The following is a 19,460-nucleotide window of genomic DNA, read 5'->3' as shown; positions in this document are numbered from 1 at the left end:
GAAACTTTTCATACGCTCCCCTTAAAGTGAACTCTTGGCAGGATGGAGCTCGCCATTGAAGGGCACCATGGAAATAATTACTAAAGCCAGTCTTTATCTAATAGCATACGGAACATTACTTCATATTCCCAGATCCTATGATAAACGTTATGGAACAACACTTATTAGCACACGTCTGCAGTTTTTGTGTCCTTTTTCACAGTATGGAGTTTGTGCATCTACTAGCTATAATACGGTAGTTGCATGCAGTGATGAGACAGACTCACAACCTGCGAGTGGTGCTGATAACACATCATGAGCAGTGAAGTGGCTGTTTGCAATACACAATCAATGAGGATGAATTTTCATTTATGCAAGGTCTCATGCAGTGTGTGACAGTGGCAGCTGCATGTACCTGCAGTAACGGTGATGCATGTCACAGCACTTTATACTGGTATACAAATTACCCTGACCACAGCCACATTTTAGATAAAAGAAGAGGTATTAAAAGTGTGGGTTATGCACTGGATTTTATGCTATATATCACATCCATGCTTGCACACCTGTGCATGCTGAAGCCCAAAGCTTCCATCATGCCAGGGCCAACAAAGTGTGCCATGCTGAGAGCAGTATGGAGCAGTCATGCGATCAAACAAACTGGACCTTGAAGGTCAAGCATGCATGGGCATGGCACACATTGTCTAGTGCAGGAGCAGCCTTACGTAGTCACAGGTTTGGTTTAGGATTATGAATTTTATCCCTGATACCTTTTTACGCAATGTGTGGTTGAGTCAGTTATCCAAATTTTATGCAAATCACATGTCAGACAGTCATTCTGGGTTCTATTTGAACAGCATATTTGCCATTCTGTAGGTGCTTTCAACCATAATTAAAAGAGATAAAGTTATATAAAAGAAAATCAAGCAAAAGTCCATCCCCTCACAGTGCCGAGCCTCTATGATAATTCAGTGCCATATGTGATAGACTGAACCCATTATAAGGCCTTTACAGTCTCCTAACCACTTAACCCTCTACATGCTCCATAAGCCATTCACTACATTTACATGCACACACTGATACACTCCTTCAAACACACACACTCCCACTGTCACAATGTCAGGTTCCATATCTTGCACAAGGACCCTTTGACATGCAGACTGGAGCAGCTGAGTATTAAAGGCTTGTATTTTGAATAGATGATGACCAAGACTACCTCCTGAGCTGCAGCTGACCCAGTTCTGAATCAGTCTAGTGGCTAAACCAGTACGTACATATGTTGTGTCAACCACAAACCTTCAAATAAAATAAAGATAGAATTGTATTTAAAGAGTATCAACATCAGTTTTCACAAGAAATAGAGGAAGAGTGTTAACTTTAATAGCATTTTGCATTCAGACCTTTCTATTATTTGGGCAAAAATAAATAAATAAAACAACAGTATGTTTTTCACCAAACTATTTTACATATTCATGAAACACATCTCTCTTCTTAATAACGGCATTTATTCAAGCTTCAACCCAAACCTAAACATTCCTTTTCTCTGCGTTGCATGTGAACTCATCCTGATGGTATTTTATTTACCTTTGCCTATCAGTCATTTTACTGAGCTGTCTGTAAACACATCATTGCATAACCTTGTGTCAACCTGTTCAGTTCACTAACTTGTTGATTTCAACACTGGACTGGGGAAAGGACATTAGGAATGCAAGCAGGGCATGAATAGCATGGACATGACACATGGGGTTTGCAAGGAGTTCTGCATGAAAATAAAATACTGAGGTAATACGATAAAAATTAAGGTAAGGTTAATGCTAAATCAGCTTAACAGTTGAAAAAATGGTGTAGGTAGCAATATTTGGTATCGCAGTACTCTGAATTGCGAAATGTTTAAGATCGTAATAATATTGAATCGTGGCATAAGTATCGTGATAATATCGTATCTTGGGGCCACTAGAGATTCTCACCCCTAATGGACATATCACACGCCAAAGTCATCACACGGAGCATCCACTGTTGGTGAATTTATTTGTGCTGATGACTCAGTATACACTAAGTATTGTTGTTTAGGCTGTAAAATAAAAATCAGAGATAGAAATTTAACCTGGTTAAATTCTTCAGCTCTGATAAAACAGTTAAAATAAAATAAGACAAAATATAAAGTTCTCTCTCCATCTCTCTAGAAAAATCCTGCCATTTCTATCAACCTCTCTTCAGGACAGTGTGTCTGTTAAGCATGCAGCTGCTGCCTGGTGTTGGCTGCGCTTTGAAGCGGGTCATTTTAACGTCGTTACTTCACATAATGTCCTATTCCCGCGCTCATGCTCCTTCACTTGCATTTGTGCCGTGCTTTGGCCCACCTGGTCTTTCCGTGCCATGGCCAGGGAAGCATTCCCTACCCAAGCACGAAATAAAGCACTCACACTGGTCAAGCTTACTGGACCTCAGTCTCAAATGCGCCTCATATACACCTTAATCAGACCGTATTGGCCTTGGTATTCTATGCATGCTCAATATCTCTGCAGCCAGCTTTGACTTGGAAGTCGAACTAGTCTTAAGGGCCAACATTCGGCTCAAGAATGTGAATGTTAACCTGCAAAACAGATCAAAAGCCTGTGGTGCTAGCCCTGCTAATGTTAGCTACATTCTGCAATCCAACTTCACATCCTTACAGGTGATGTGAGTGAAGGTGGTATTTTAGTGCATTGACTTAACTTAAGACTAGTCAGCTTAATGCTATTATATTTTGCATTTAATCAGATGAGATATTATACACCTTAAAAAAATAACAGCAGTAGTAATAAACTCCAGCATCACTGATTTCCCTGATCCAAATCACTACTGTCTGCGCAGCTCTGGAAGGGGTAATTGTTGAATATCCAAAGTATTCAACAAATTTTCCTTCTGTATAGGTAAGAGGTAAAAAAAAAAATATTTACACATTAAAACATTTAAATATAGATACTACAACAGATATCGGAGTTGTGATAAAAATGAAAGTGTCAACAAAGAGAGCAGTGGTTTTGTTTTGACTGGATGGCTCTCTGTTTGAATGGTGTAATGGTCTCCTGTTTGTTTTCAAGTGTGTCGGTCTTCATAATAGATCTGGATGCAAAGTGACACTAATTACACTTCATTTCCCTATCAGCCATTATTCATAAGGCTGGAGCTCTGAGCACAAGATGACAGGTGGATCAGATGGCATCTCCTTGCAAGACCTTGCTCTGAGGGAGGTCTAACTCGCTGGCAGACGACCTTTAGTGCATCAGACAGAGACATAAGCACTAATGGAGCTGCATTTTTTTTCCTTTCTGACACTGTTCCTTGCATGATTAACACACAGCCCAACCTCCAAGTGTGACTACTGTCTATAGGCCAGCTTCCTAATGCCAGTCGACTCGCTACGCTGTCAAATCTAATAGCACGATCTGGCACTTCTGAAGGAAAAGGCCGGTTAACTAGCCACATCAAAAGGACACATCAGAGAGTGTGAAAGAGAGGGAGAGCGAGAGAACAAACAGGGTAGCAGCGGGTTGATACGACTGTTAGCAATCCTAAAAAGATAGGCCACAGACTGACAGCACCCCTGCAGTGAGGTCATAAGTTTGCACATGAGGGAACTTTTATCAACCAGCAAAAAAACCCCACTGCTTTTCTGCTCCTTAATGCTTTACAGCCTTGATTTTTTCCACTATGACCTCTAAGAAAATCAGACGCCTTACACACATATAAAAGAGAGAAAAAAGCAGGTTCAAACTCCAGCCTGTTGTACATTTACAACAGTTAGGCAAAGACGAGGTTCCACCCTTACACACCTCCTCAGCCATCCAAGCATCTAGTTTACATAATGCTGCCCGCCTGAAAGCAAAGGGGGAATGATAGAACAATGAAGCAGTGTATGAATAAATTTCACTCCATGTCATGCCATATTAGACTTGCAAAGACATGGACTCAAAGAAACTGAAGGACTCTTGCCCTGCCAAGCTCTCGAGCCTCCTTTTTTATTCAGCGTGCAGACATGAAGCTGGCAGTTTAATCCACACTGCTGGTCTCTGAATAATCATTAAATGCTTTCAGTGATGCAATGCAGGCTTGGACCAGGCAACCGTCCCTCAATGTACAAATAAAAAGCTCGGACATTTCTGGCAGAGGCCACGCCAGAAATGGTTTTGAAATGAAACACTAACCATTTGATGGCAGGTGTAAAAATGGGAATTGCTTTGGTCAGGCGAAGCGCTGCCCTTTTTACACTGAGGTACTTCACTATCTCTGAGCTAAGTTCTGAAAAATCTGACATTTTTAAAAGTAAAGCAGCAATTTTCCTGCATTTAAAATTTGGTGGTAGGAAATGCTGCCTAATTTTTACTGCCACCAGCCCTTAGAGTCAGACATAAATTTTCATGAAGAATATCAACTCCCAAGAGAAGCACTGGATAAATCTGAATTATTTAACTGCAATAAGCTGGAAGTGGTGATAGTGCATTTGTTTGTAAAAGGAATACATGATACTGGGTTTTTGCCAACATGCAATATGATAATATTTACAAATTAATTTCAGCTAATACTGATACTAAGGCTGAGCAATCAATCAGAATTTAGATTAAAGGCAGATTTTTTGCACTGAACTATCTATATTAATTTAAAAATTGACCAGTTGTAGTTATATATTTCTAAATAATGTCTTACAGTATCCAAAATATTTCCTAAAGGTTTTAAAGACGGACAGATTCCTATTTTGTAGGAATGTAATTTGCAGTTCTGGTTCCAGAAGTAAAATTTGCCATTTAAATCCACCATAGACCTTTCACAAAATCCTTATTACAGCACTCTTAATGCATAAACCAAGCTAACCAGCTACCTGAATACTCATGACTATAGAACGACTGATTTGGCACAAAAACAGCATTCAAAAACAGAGAACAAGTCAAAAGTACAAGATCGTGTACACATGTCTTTCAGGGGATAATGGTAGTATGCATCCCACAACCCATTACAACTCTGTGCACTGTTATGGATAGCTTTCAAAGCTTTTAAACCATATATACATTTCATTGTTGTGATATATTTTAAATGATATAACATAGTAGTTTGTGTATTTGCTTCATACTAAGGCTGCATGTATTGTTTTCAACAGTTGTCAGTCTTTGTTGCAGGCAAAGAAGACCTGGTTACCAGAAACCCTACAAAACAGAGGTGACACTCAAGGATTGTGGGTATTGTAGTACTTTTGGCTGACACTGCAAACAAACTATGTTTCTCTGTAAAAGAGGTTGAAATATTGACAGCTTTTTCTCAGAAGCATATCACTGTTACCACAGCTCTTGGTAAGTCTGACTTGGATACTTGTAACATCATGGCTAATAATCAAATCCACTTTGGAGAAGAAGAAAGGGATTTTTACTTTCAGAACATACTGTTGAGCAAGCTAACACAAGAGCTGCTCAGCGCCGCCTGCCTCTGTAACCTCTTAAGGTGTATTTACTCTGAAAGTTGCGCTTCTGCATTCACATTGGAAGCGATATCAGAGCATATGTACATTCTGGGACAGCCACAACCGAGCAGCCCAGCAGTTTTACATTGGCTGTACCACCTACCAATGAAAACTGTACGAGCCCTACACGAATAAAGTGGTATGTGGGCTGTTGAGGGTTGAACTCACATATAACTACTCACCTGAAGTGAAAAGAGGCCAAATATCAAAGCATGATATTAATCTGCAAAGAGGAACGAAGGCGGGCGGCGCTAGCTTTTAATGCTAGCCATGCTGTAGAGAGTATATCAGGCTAACATCACACCCGCTGTTAAGAATTTGACTGTTTTCTAGGGGTTTTCTCCTTTTTAAACTAGTCGGCTAAACAAAATGTAAATGAGCGTTTATCCGAATATGGAAATAGATGCTTAGGAACATCCTTGGTTGTGTCATCTGACATATGCAACTCATTTCCAATCAAACAGGCAAGTACTAGACACGCTGTTACTTTTGCTATTGTCAACAAGTGAAAACCTATAAACCTATAAAGTTTGACTGGTGTTAAATTGATGATAAATTATCCTGCAATCTGTTTTTTTTTTTATCTTTATTTCAAAATAAAATTCCCATGCACAATCTAAGCATTCAAAGGTTTTTTGATAATCTTACTAGCTTTAAAAATGATCAATATAAAAAACATTTCAAAGATTTCAACCATAATAATCATGACAAAGTATTCTTAATTGAAATTTCTTTCAATTAAATGCCATTTTAATAATGTCGGTAATCTAGTTATTTACTGACAATTGCACCGCCTGGCATTTTCAGGTTTTGATGTGCCAAAATCACTCACATTATCTTCAAAAAACTGAAAATCAATTTTTAAAAGCAGGCTTTGTAGATTGATATGTGCCATAAATTGTCTGTTTTTTTATGTAAATAATGGATTCAGATACAAAAATGTGCATGTCGTGCCAGTGACCCAAATTCAGTAGTTTGAAAAGGAAAATGTGCTTTTTTGGCGGTGTAAAATAAATACACCAGTTATGTTGAAGACAGGCCTTAAAGATTCTAAGGAAGACTGATAAGGGTATCATTATCCATAAGAATCATTGATCCTCATGTCCATGCACTGGCATGAGAAACTTTTTATTTGGCTCATAAAAGGCAGAGTTAAACTTAAAGTGATGAAGAGAGTTCCCTCTTTAGTAAAATAATTGATAGTTTAAGTTAGTACTGATAATACATAATCAACATAATGTGATTTATCTTCACTGCAGTGCAATAATCACATGATCAGCTGCCATACTGATAATCTCAGTGTCTCCCCATTTAAAAATATACTCTTGGAAATCGAATCAGTCTGGTTGTAAAATTAATAGAAAATCAGACAGTGGAAAAGATGATTGTACTTTTGGTACTTGTCTTGCAATAAAGTTCGCTAACCTCACTGTTGACTTCCTGAAATGTTAAGAAACTCTCATTAACAGAGGTAAAACCTGCAGCACGTACCACAACTCTGCCAAAGTCCTTAAGGCAAATGTTTTCTAAATCCTCCAACATCTACTAATTAAGTTAAACTTTATATGCCACATGAATGACAATGTGGATTTTCATCCTGTGGAATACGTAGCAGCTTAGAAACACTGCTTGTTAATGTCAGGATGCAGGAGCACTGCATGTAGAAAGGACACGCAGGATAAGGATCAGTATGATTACTATGAAATCATGACATGCTGCTTGAAGTATGTGTGCTGGCTCTCATACGAGACTCTGTAATCAGTGCCTATGCAAAAAATGAGAGCAGAGGTGATCTGTGGGTAAACAAGGACGAAATCTGTGTCAGAAGGACTTCAGCTACCTTGCAGCTGGGTCTTTCCGGGTTCAATCCACGTCAGATGAAGCTGTCATCATTGTCCTCATTTACTCTAGTCTGACACCCTCCTCCTTCCTCAGTGGCTGTCACAATATTGTAGTTAAACATGAACTACAAAAGACACACAAGCTTTAAAAGGAAATGCTAACGTGAGCCCAGACGAAGTGGATTATTTTGGTGATGCATGATACTGTTGGCATAATATCTGTATCAGCAGACAATAGCTTAAAAGGTTATAATCTGGTTTGAAGATTCTGTTGAGATTAAAGCTGATGTATGAGCTGTTCAAATCAGCAGAATGCACAAATGTAGGAATGCTTAATCTTTATGAAGTGATGCAGTACGTTTGTGAAGGTGTAGACAGAACTAAAAGACTGACCTCAGCTGAAATTTTCACTTGTTTAATCATCTTTCCTGAAACTTTATAGAAGTTTCACATCTGAACTGCAGCTAGTTTCATGTGTTGCATTTGAGAAGAATGTGTTCTCAGGAGTGTCCCCAAGGAACCATCCTGCAGACCTGCTATTTTATTAAGATTATTTGTTTAATTTGAAAGAAATCAGCTCATTAAATAGGGGCAAATTTGAATTTTTGCAGTATAGGGTTCACTTTCTAATCAAGAAATTAATAATTGACTGCAAATGTTTCTGTAAAAGTTTTCTATATGCATCAATAAATGTTAGGGTGTAACTGTACGGAAACATTTCAGTTCGGTATGGTAATTAAATTTAAAAAATAACTGAATTTGTTAACTTTTTTAAATTAAATTGCATTAAAATAAATAGGCTGAATAATTTACATTTACATTATTAATAATGCTGCAACCTCCTCTTCAATTAATAAAAATATTAATAAATAAATACATGTTTATTAGTAGGTTATTTTAATCGATATACTAGCATATTTATACCCATTCTTTAAATGCTAAAATTTCCCAGCTAACTTGAACACATCATCATACAACCATGTGTTAGCTTGTTAAGTATGCTAATAAACATCTATCCTGCTGATTTAAACATGGAGTTCAGCACTGGAGTACTTTTTAACCAATGGGACCTACTACAAAGTTTGGGAGAACTTTTTACAGCCCATCTTGGCAAATAAAGAAGTTAGAGCCGTGAAATCTGAGGATAACTTTACCTATGACGCAGCTGCAGACATGATGGGGTCCCCTCTCCCCCTCCTCCGAGGCTGACAGTTGAAGGTAAAGTTAATTTGATTCACCATTGTGAGAATACAAAGATCTTAAATCATGGGAAATTCATAACCGGCTGGTGAGACTTTTGTTGTTCCTCCTCGTTACAGTGATGTTCTTGTTAGCCCTACTGTTGTTGTCTTTGTCCACTGTTGTATTTTACTGAGAAACAAAGAGTTCTTTAACAGGACACTTTTATCTGGGATTATTCAGGCTGTTGCTGTTGTTTGCTGTGGTTGTGTGGTTGCCAGGACAGTGTGACAGTGAGTTGCGCTCTGGTTTTCCATCTGTGTATGAGCTTCATTCAACATGTATCCGTTCGGTAGACATCTGTACCGTTCTGAGAGGCCCATAACAAACTGATACGGTACGAGTACACGTACCTTTACACCCCTACTAAATGTATTTGTTGAAAAAAAGTCAGTAAAATATGTTCAAATAAACAGAAAATATTAAGTTCACTGCATCAAAAGATTTACTTCATTAAATCAACAATTGCAATTTGCACTTGACTTTAATAAATTATGATGAATGAAACATATTCTTTCTTTCATTATATTTCTTTATAACTGTCTTTATAACTTTCTTTATAAAAGTCCAATGTTGTCTTGTTAATGTGTATTTCTAAAAGAAAAAGACTACCACAACAAAAAGGAACAGGTACGTAGGAGCACAGGAGAGACTTGGTCTTATTTACAATGAAAAATGTTTATATATTAGTATAGGCTAAAATAAGTTTGGAAATATGTAGAGAAGTCAGTTCTCAGCATGACATCCTATATCAGATATCAGCTTAAAAAGTGAATTATCAGTATTGGCAGCTGTTAAAATATCTGCTGATATTTACAACCAACATCTTGGCTATAAAAATCTTCCTATATCAGCTGTAATTATTGGCTGTATAAGCACATAAGAAAGTGGAGTTTTAGGCTGGAACAAAATATCTATGTCAGCTCAAGTTTCTCTTTTTTTAACTATCAATTCCTAATATTTAATGTGTTTTAAGGACTGGAGTTTTAGGTGTGAACTACATTTAATTATCAGTATTGACATTGGTATTGGCTAAATTTATTTTTTTAATATCAGCATATATCAGCAAAAATCCTACAGCATGCATCCCTAGAATTAAGGGCATATCTGATGCTGGAATAAATCCAATATCGTGCATACTTATTATATTTAATCAGCAAGGCCAGACTGATAAGGAAAGACAATGAAAGCAAAAAAATGAGGTGGCTGTCTTAGGGTTCCCGTCTATTTTCTACAAGAAATAGTAACATGCTTTTTTAACCTTTAGCCCCATTTTTTCTAACTATGTTCGTCGACAGATGAATTAGTTCATGTTCTTGGTGGCCACACTGACACGCGAGGCATTACTAGGCATGTGACATTGCATTATACACACCATTCACTTAACATGTTTGAAAGAAACTTGCTCACTGTGCAGCTCGCTGTCTGTGTGCCTCAGCCTACCTTGACAAACACGTCAAACCACCTCAGTGTGTGGGGAAACAAACTCACCAGGGGTCAAACTCGTGAATGATGCTCTCGAAGCGGATGACAGCAAAGAGCCTGGAGCTGAAACCGGCCAGCCAGGCCAGGAACAGGATGGTAAAAGACAGCAGGGACTGCCACCCGGCTGGCTGCGACAGGCCGCCGGACAGACCTCCTCCTGCCCCGGCGTTGCTGCCTCTCTCCGCCACCGCCGTGCTGCTGCGCCCGTTCCCAGAGTACGACGCTCCAGAGTTCAGTGAGGATTTGTGTCTGTTATCGGAAACCGGGTGATGCTCCGCCATATTCTACGTCAGTCCCGTCGTGGCAAGCAAGCGAAGCGAGCTATCTTTTATCACACGGAAAAGAAAACCCCCCTTCTCCCTTTTATGCTGCCACGCTCCACTTCCGAAACCACTCACACCACCTTCCCTGCGCACCCCACGACCCCCCGAAACACCGGCTTTTATTCTAAACTCTCAAACCTTGCTTCCCAACAACAGCAAAACCACCTAAATAGTCCACAGCAGTCACATAGCACCACGGGTTTGCAGCATACTGGAAGTGACACATGCGGCTCGAGCAGTTCCTCCTTCCTTCCTTGGAGCTGGATGGAGGGGCGGGAGCTGACTGTGGAGCAGGAAGAGCTGTCAGCCTCTCACAACAAGACAGGTACGGCCAAGAGGGATACAGCTCTGGAGGGAGCCAATCCAACGGTCGCGCGCTTTTGAGTGACAGCGACAGTGACCAATGAGAAAAGGGCAGCCTGACCGTTGACGACACTCCAGCGCGAGAGAAAACTGAAAGACGGCGGTTGACGGGCAGCGGGAAGAGCGTATGGCCGGCGGACAACGAGTCACAAGAACCAATGAAATAAATGAATTTTTACAGAAACAACCGAATATTATGACAAATAGCAGCCAGTATGACAGGCCCTGGGGGTTTTCTCCAATAGCATTCCCTGATATTATGCAAATAATAGTTTTAAACACCGGAAGTTATTAGCTCTGATTTATAACTGATTGGAGATAATATGGCAGCACAATGTGGCTAGCCTTTAAAACATGCACAGCAGGGATGGGCAACTTTGGTTACTCAAAGGGCCACATATTTTTTTTCTTTATGCCAGAGGGACAATTTTTACAGAATGCAGGATAATCTCAATTTAACAGTTACAGTCACCCGTAATTTTACATAAGGAAAAAATAGGTGCAAAAAAAGTTTTCATATGAGTTTGTGCAACATTTATGTTCACAACTCAAATGCAAAGAGTTCTGTAATTTAATTGCCTTGACACAGAACTTTAAAGTGCTTTTAATGCATTTAATATAATGTTGGTTATTAAAGTATATTTTGCATGCATATCTACCTTTTTCTGCATTTAATGATGCATAAAAAAGATCTTTACAGCAATAATTACAGTCAATTTCACCTATTATTTTTTGCAATGAACCTCACATATACAAGTAATCAAAGATAATTAAAGAACTGTTTCAGTCTTCACATATTCTTGGGGATATTATAATGTTTTATTTATGTTTAAAATTTCTGGACATTTGAAATTGATTTATGGGCTACAGTAAGTGGGGACTAACAGGAGTTGGCTCCAAGGCCAGCTACTGATGTAGGGCTAAGCAAATACAATTATAAACTGTTAATAAATGCTTTTTGAGACAGACTTCAAAGCATCTACAGGGGTGTCGAACTCATTCTGACTTTGGGTCTAACCTGAGGGCCCAGCTGGGTCCACATTTAACCATAAAATGTCAACCTCATTTTCACCAGAAATAAATTATGGGGGGGGACTAAGCAAAAAAAAAAAGGTCAACATGATAAGTCTAAAGGCTTAAAATCTGACATGAAAAAGACAAACTTATTGGTTCAAAAGGTAAAAATATTGCATTTAAAGTCAAAATAATGTATTTCAAAGGCAAATATATGAGATAGAAATTTAAAATCATGATTTATGATGGTGAAAATATTAGATGAAGGTCAAAATCACAAGTTTAAAAGGTCATATATGGTATTAAATTCAAAATTGTGAGTTTTAAAGGTCAAAACAATAGGATACAATTCTTATTCATTAGTTTTAAAGGTCAAAATAAGATGTAAAGGTCAACGTTAGGGGTTGAAAATGTCCAAATGTTAGAAAAAAGTAAAAATCATAACATTAAATTGTCAAAATACGAGGCAAAATTCAAAATCATGAGATTCAAAGGTCAGAATATGAGATAAAATTCAAAATCCTGAGTTTAAATGGTCAAAATGTGAGATGAAACTTAAAAAAATCTGAGTTTAAAAGATTAAACTTTTACTTAAAATTTAAAATTGTTATTTTTAAAGGTTACAATATAAGACAAAAAGTTAAAACCATAACTTTGAGTCATAATTGTGAGATACAACATTAAGAATATGAAATTAAAACAAATCTCTTTTCAACGTTCCTGACTTTTAATCAAATTATTTCTACTTGTTACTATTTATCATTTTTGTGATTCATTGGGGAAATTTTAAATCATCATGGTTAAGTTCACATTTTTGTTCTGGAGGAAATCTGCAGACCTCATACTGGGTGGGCCAGTTATAAGAAAGATATGATGATGTGGTGGGCCGGGTATAACTGCACCAGGGGCTTGATTTGGCCCCCGGGCCTTGAGTTTGACACCCCTGATCTACATAATGTTAATTTGGCTAATAACCATTCTAATTAAGAGTCGTTATGCAAAATTCATTTCTCAGTTGACAAAGTGTTACTTTTAATATCATTCCCGTCAATTTACAACAACAGGAAGTTGCAGTACACTAATTTAAAAAACCTAGACTAGGTTTTGTCTCAGCAGTTGCACACATGATCAGAAAAATAGAGAAAGTACCGTAATAGGAAAGAAGCAGGGATAAGCAGGCAAATACTTGATATGAGGAGAAAAATGTCTTGATCTTTTTAGGCTAGGAGCTAGGAGCATTTAAAACATTGCTAAACATGTTTTTAAGACTCATATTGCAAAAATCCTTAGTCGTATGGTTGCATCAACATGTATAATACTTTAAAACAGTGGTTCTCAACTGGTGGGTCGGGACCCAAAAGCGGGTCGTGGTGGAGCAGTTTTCAGTGGGTCACAAATGTATGTCTGTAAAACAATGGTGGCAAAAGTCCGTGAAGAACATGCATCCATACCTTGTGATAATGGGTAAAATTAAATGTTAATGTTTTAATAATATTTCAGCTCTCTTTTCTTTAGATAGAGAAGCTGCTTTCACTACGTTAATGATGTAATTTCTAAGATCTCTAGGAAAATAGGCTAAAATGTAGATCTTTACCAAGGAGAAAGGGGGTGTAAAACATGTCTGTGTAGTCCTTTATCTTTCCCTGCTATGAATTCTGTTCTAATTAAGATCTTAAGTGCAAAATTTTTATTTACTAAACATGCATTGTTGAATATTTTTGGAAATTTGGGTCACCATTTGTCATCAAAGATATTGATGGGTCATGAGGCTAGTCCAGTTGAGAAACACTGATTTAAAATACATAACGCAATTAATGAAATATAAGCAGAGAATTTAAAACTGAGACTCATCTTTTTTATGATATACGCTGTTTTCATGTTGTCATTGTAATATTTCTTTAAAAAAAAGGAAATATGAAGCACAGAGCTATTTATACCCTGATACAGATACTACAGAGGAAAGCAGAAGTCAACTTTTGTAACCAGGTAGCCCTAAACACGAGTGAAAAGTGCTCTGAAACCGAGGCTGTGGGTGCTGCCAGAGCTAAAAGTGCAGGCTGTGGACACAGTCCCTTCTCCAGCAGTACATAATGTCAGTATGTACAGTAGTTCGACTTGTTTGTAGCTCTCGTCTTATAAAGCTGCCTTTTAAGTCCTTGTTGATGGCTAGACCATGCAGCAGTCCTTAACAGACTAAAAGCATCTGACATGAGTATTCAGTGCCCTGAAAATGCCTGTTTCTGGCAGTGTGCAGCTGCTGCACCGGCAGACACTGGGGTATCGTGGCTTTTATACCAGGAGCGAATGTGCTGCACGGTTGCTTTCACAGCCCTGTTTTTCTTAGAAATTTTTCTCTTTATAAATATCCCTATTCACTGTAGAGTGGATGTGAGCTGGGAAAAATCAGAATGAAATCAAATTTTGTAAATGAGTAAAATTTCATAAAGAAAATGATAAACCTGGCTTTTATTTTGAAGGACACAAACCAATAAAAAGCCCCTGTAACACCTGTACTGTGCTTATTTGACTTATTATTATGCTGGTGCAGAAACAGAATGCTTCACTAGACAGAAGTTCTTTAAACCAGGAGAGACTTAATACGAGATAACAGTGATTTATTTTACAGGTTTAAAAATGTCTGGCAGTGTTTGAAATTGAGAATGTCTTCAGCATATAGACTCTATCATGATGTGTTTATGAACTTGAAGGGGTAGTGAGGCTGACAGTGGGATAGGATACCCCCCTATGGAGTCTAGACACTGGTGGTGGTGATAGATGGAGTAGGACAAGATGAGTGGGAACTTCTGAGGAGCTTAACCCAGACATTGATGAGGAGGTGGAGATGAAGGGATGCATGAAGGAGATGAACCTGGAAAACTATCAAATGTAATATAGGTAACTGGGGAGGAGGAGGGTTGCAGTGGTCACACAGAAACAACAGACTAACTGTGAAGCAAAGAGAACAGATTTTAAAATATGACAGCTGCAGGATGATTGGATTGAGAGAGGTCAGGACTGAAAGGGATTGGCTCAGCTTAAGTGAGAAGACATCCATACCAGCTGATTACTAGAGCAGAAACCGGTGCAGGAAAAGGGAGACAGGTGACTGATTACTAATGAATGAAAGGATGAATGGAAATGAAACAGTCTTGCTGCTTGAACTTACACTAAGCCTCATTAAGCAGACACATTTCAGCTTGTGGCCTGCATTAGGGTCATCAAGAAACGGATTGCAAACATATTCTACCAATGTGGGCATAAATATCTTCTACAACAAGGTAGATATGGCTCTCTGTTTCTCATTTAGCTGTCTGTTTTGGCCAAGACTGAAAGCCCCGACCTGTTAACATGCAAACTGAATGAAAATAAAAGATGTGCGTCTCATGTGCCCGGTCTGAAAAAAGGGCTTAAGACGACTTGTCTTTTACTGCCAATCAAAATAATAAAAGATGCCTAGATGGTCCAGAACTTTCTGATGGGTCTCAAAAACAAGCTACACTAGCTAACTGTCTGCCAACAGTTGGCTCTGACCTCAAACACATCATCTCTGTGAACAAGGGAAAAAACTGTTGAAGATATGCTTAAAACCACCAATTCTACAAAAGCTGGAAAAACCTGTCACCCTCAGTGCTGAGTGTAACAAATTGCTCCTCTAGTGTCCACTTAAGGTTGGCTGCAGATGCCCAGTGCCTCTAAATAAATAAATGAATAAATAAATAAATCTGTATCATAAAGATAAACATATTTACAGCCTGGTTTTAAAATGGTATGCATAGCTAGTTTCTAGATTGGCTCAAGGGTGAATTTTGATGGGCTTATACCAGACTGAACCCCAGCTCTTGACCTGTTTCTTGCCCTAAAGTCAGTTTGAGGGAGTATTTCCAACTGGATGACCAATGGAGATAGACTTCAAAATCCTGCATCAGAAACCAACTGTTGAAGTCTCTGCGTAACCCAGAGGAAAATTTTACTGCTCAAGGCTTTCTCTTCTACATCTCATGAGAAGTAAATGTAATGAAGTTTTTGTTGGACATTCAAAATCCATGATATTTCTCCACTGTGGGTAAATCTCTCAAAAAACAATGCACCTGTATTTCTTCTGCCTCTCAGAAGCTGTAGAAAGCAGGGACCCTAGGTTTGGCAGGGTGCAGAGAACACACCACCACCATTTGGTACCAGATTTAGACAAGAAAATTAATGCTTGGACTGAAAGTAAAGACTAAAAGGACTTTTTATGGACCAAAACTAGACTAAAATGTTTTTGAGTTTTCGTCGACTAAAACTTGACTAAAACTAAAAAGGGCAGAAATGACTAAAATGGGACTAAAACTAAAACGCATTTCATTTAAAAACTAAAACTAAGACAAATTAAAAATAGCTGCCAAAATGAACACTGGGTAACAGCTTAATCCCTGCCCCCACAGCTGAACATGTCATAACAAAAACTTTGTTTATTAAAACAGCAGATTGGAAAGCAATATTTTATCATTTTTAAACCGGCCATGAAACAGACATTAATTGATGTCTCTTTCATGGGCAGTTTTAAAACATGATGCTTACTAATCTGCTGTTTGAATAAAGAAAGTTTTTTTTATGACATGTCAAGCTGTGGGGGCTGCACGGGGGTGCAGGAGTTAGCGCTGTTGCCTCACAACAAGAAGGTCCCTGGTTTGCTTCCCGGTCAGGGCCTTTTCGTGTGGTGTTCGCATGTTCTCCTCTGCATGCGTGGGTTCTCTCCAGGTCATCACTTCTTGCCCAGTGACTGCTGGGATAGCCTCCAGCCCCCCCCCCACGACCCCCAATGGGATAAGCAGTATAGAAAATGGATGGGTGTCGACTTGTGCATTTTTATTAAAGGCTCCTCACAGTCTCTCTGTGTCTCATTTTTTTATCCTTTGGAGATGAAAATGAAACATTATCGTGATTTTGAGAAGGTTATGCATGCTTTTATCACATCTCGTCTCAATTATTTTAATGCACTTTATTTTGGTGCCAGCCAAACCTCTCTTAATTAGTCACAGCTTGTTCAAAACGCCACAGCTCGTCTTTTAACTTGTCGATGTAAATATGACCACATTTCCCCCATTTTAGCCTTCCTTCACTGGCTCCCTGCACGTTTTAGGATTGATTTCAAAATGTTGTTATTAACTTGTAAGTCTCTAAACAGGCTGGCTCCTCCCTATCTTTCTGACCTTTTAAAACCCCATAATTTATCTCGGACTCTCAGATCCTCTGACCAGTGTCTTCAGACGGTCCCTAGGTCAAGGTTGAAGCTTAGGGGTGACCGAGCCTTTTCAGTAGCTGCGCCAAAGCTCTGGAACGCTCTTCCTCTTCATGTTCGACTGTCCCCCTCACTGCCTGTCTTTAAATCAAACTTAAAAACGCATTTTTATTCCCTGACTTTCGCCTCTACTTGAGAATTTGGCTTTTAATCCTTCCTGTTTTTATTGATCCATTTATGTCCTCCAGTTTTTACTGTGGTCCTGCAACTGTGTTTCATTGTTTGTGTTTTATGGTTTGTTTTATTGTTTTAAATATTTCCTGTACAGCACTTTGGTCAGCATTTTGTTCTTTTTGAAAGTGCTTTATAAATACATTTGGATTGGATTACCAAGAGATCTGCTTTAGGACTCAGATAACACTCCTTTGGCTATAGTCTGAACCACTGCTCGTAGTGAATTTTAGGAGAAACAAAAAAGAAACTAAAGAGAAAAATCTGAAACTTTAAAGAGGCTGGGATGAGAATCAAGACTGTCTCATGAGATGTAGAAGAGAAAGCCTTGAGCAGTAAAATTTCCTCTGGGTAAACCGAGTCTTGACAGAATGTAACACAAAACAGAAATTGATGATTTGGAAAACACTGACGCCTGATTGTTAACAGCACGCATCATTTCAAATGAAGACACTGACCATTTCTATTGTTTCTGGAACAATACATTCCTAATGTGAATTTTATGCTGAAAACAAAGTAGTTTCAAAGAAGTTGGGGCCCAAAGAAACAACCTGATGAACCTCTCTGAATAAGTGTAGACGTTTTTAATGAGCTGTATTGAGTGGGATCATTATCTTCGTGTATAAAGCATATTTTCTCAAATTCCATACAACATGTTCATCCTCAATTAGATCGACTTCTGGACTAAAAAGTTTCGAGTCAACCAAACTTAAACTAAAGAATCTCTAGGGTATCTTTGCGGTACTTGAAATTCTTGCAGTGTGAAAATCGGTAGCTTGTAAAGCTTTGCTTTATAGAAGATTCTCCACCACTGCAGACTGGAGACACAGGGGGAAAAGATTTTAGAAAAAAGTTCAAGAGTTGAAGAAGCAGAAGCAAAAACAGTCAGTCTCAAACATTAGTTTGGAGCATGTTTAAAATGCTTACATTTTGATTAGTCGTCATGTGTCTCGGGGTCATGTGCTGCTATGAGTGAAACTTTTGGGCTCATAGTGACTGCATAGGAAGTCCTTTATATTTGGTGTTGATGAGATCATCTTTGATAAGCACCAGTACAGGAGAAAAAGGTTCCTATGTGAGGGAGTGACACACTGAAATCCAAACTCATGACTGAGAAAAATGCCCACTTTGAATTTACAGTGACTTTCAGTCTGACAAACATACTTGCCTTACATGATCTGTCTGAAAACACCAACCTTTAAACTCTGAGCTATCAGAAAAACCCACTTCCTCATTCAAAACCTATCACTATGAGAGGAAATTCATATTGTCCTGTGACAGTGTGAATCACAACCCCATTTAAAGGCGGGAACGTTCACACGTGGTGGTTTTTGCATGATGAGCAAAAAAACATGACCTGTGATCCTGCAGCCATTAAAATGCTCAGACAAAGGCTTTCTAAAACTTCTTGCTTTTGTAGGAGTTATTTGCAGTTGTTTATACTGTGTTGAAACATCCAATGCAGTTGCAGACTGCCTGCAAAAGTCTTGGAAGTCACATGTGCACAGAAATGTCAGTTTTTCAGTAGAAATAAACATGCTCTTTAAAACAGGAATCACTCCAAACTTCAAAGACCATTTCAGTCCAAAGATTTGCAGCAAGACGAGACTAAACTTGCAATTGCTTGTGACAGGCTGCATGGCAACGTTTTAATTAGCTCTCAGTTCTTACAGCTGTGACGAAAGGTTATCTATTTCTGTAGTCATTGCACAATAAACAGGCCCATGTCTCTGCAAGAAAGACAGTCCTGCACATTTACTGTTTCCCCTGCGTATTTATCATGTTAATAATGCATGACATCAGGCTGTGTTATTGCTGCTCATCACTAATATCTTTGCCGTCATCTTCATAGCATGTCGGCAAAATACTGCACTTACAAGCACAAAAATACTTTGCTAGCCCGGTCTTGTCAAAACTAAGATAACTACTAAGAAAAACCTATTTCTCACAGACAAATGCAGCTTCTACAGCCTTGAATTTCTCATGTAATAAAGCCGGACAAAAGAAAAACAATTACTGATTGGATTATGGATAGAAATTATGGATGCATGGACCAGCTCTCCTTCAGACAGAACTTAAGCTATGCATGTGATAGTGTAAATAAAGTAAAATAAAATGCACACATTAGTTCCCCAAAGGGAAAAAAAGTAGAGATTCTTGTAAATAATAATGCATAGATAAGGAGTAAATGCTCTCCTGTTGGTAGGCGTCAGGATTCATGTGGTTGAGGTCAGGTCAGAGTATCGAACTAGACGATGGTGTTAGAACATTTCTGA

The 19,460-nt window shown here is 38.5% G+C and overlaps 1 protein-coding gene across 1 annotated transcript in view; it reads right to left on the bottom strand.

Moving 5' to 3' along the window:
- Positions 1–10,633, bottom strand: part of LOC121513303 (dolichyl-diphosphooligosaccharide--protein glycosyltransferase subunit STT3B-like) — a 107,676-nt gene extending 97,043 nt beyond the window's left edge. The window contains exon 1 of the mRNA XM_041792950.1: positions 10,039–10,633. Within this exon, the coding sequence (XP_041648884.1) occupies positions 10,039–10,313 (275 nt within the window). The 5' untranslated portion in view covers positions 10,314–10,633. The remainder of the gene's footprint in view (positions 1–10,038) is intronic.
- Between the last annotated feature and the right edge of the window lie 8,827 nt (positions 10,634–19,460).

Source organism: Cheilinus undulatus, linkage group 8 (assembly GCF_018320785.1).
Source record: "Cheilinus undulatus linkage group 8, ASM1832078v1, whole genome shotgun sequence".
In the NCBI taxonomy this organism is placed as follows: Eukaryota; Metazoa; Chordata; class Actinopteri; order Labriformes; family Labridae; genus Cheilinus; species Cheilinus undulatus.
This window is presented reverse-complemented; position numbering and strand designations above follow the sequence as displayed.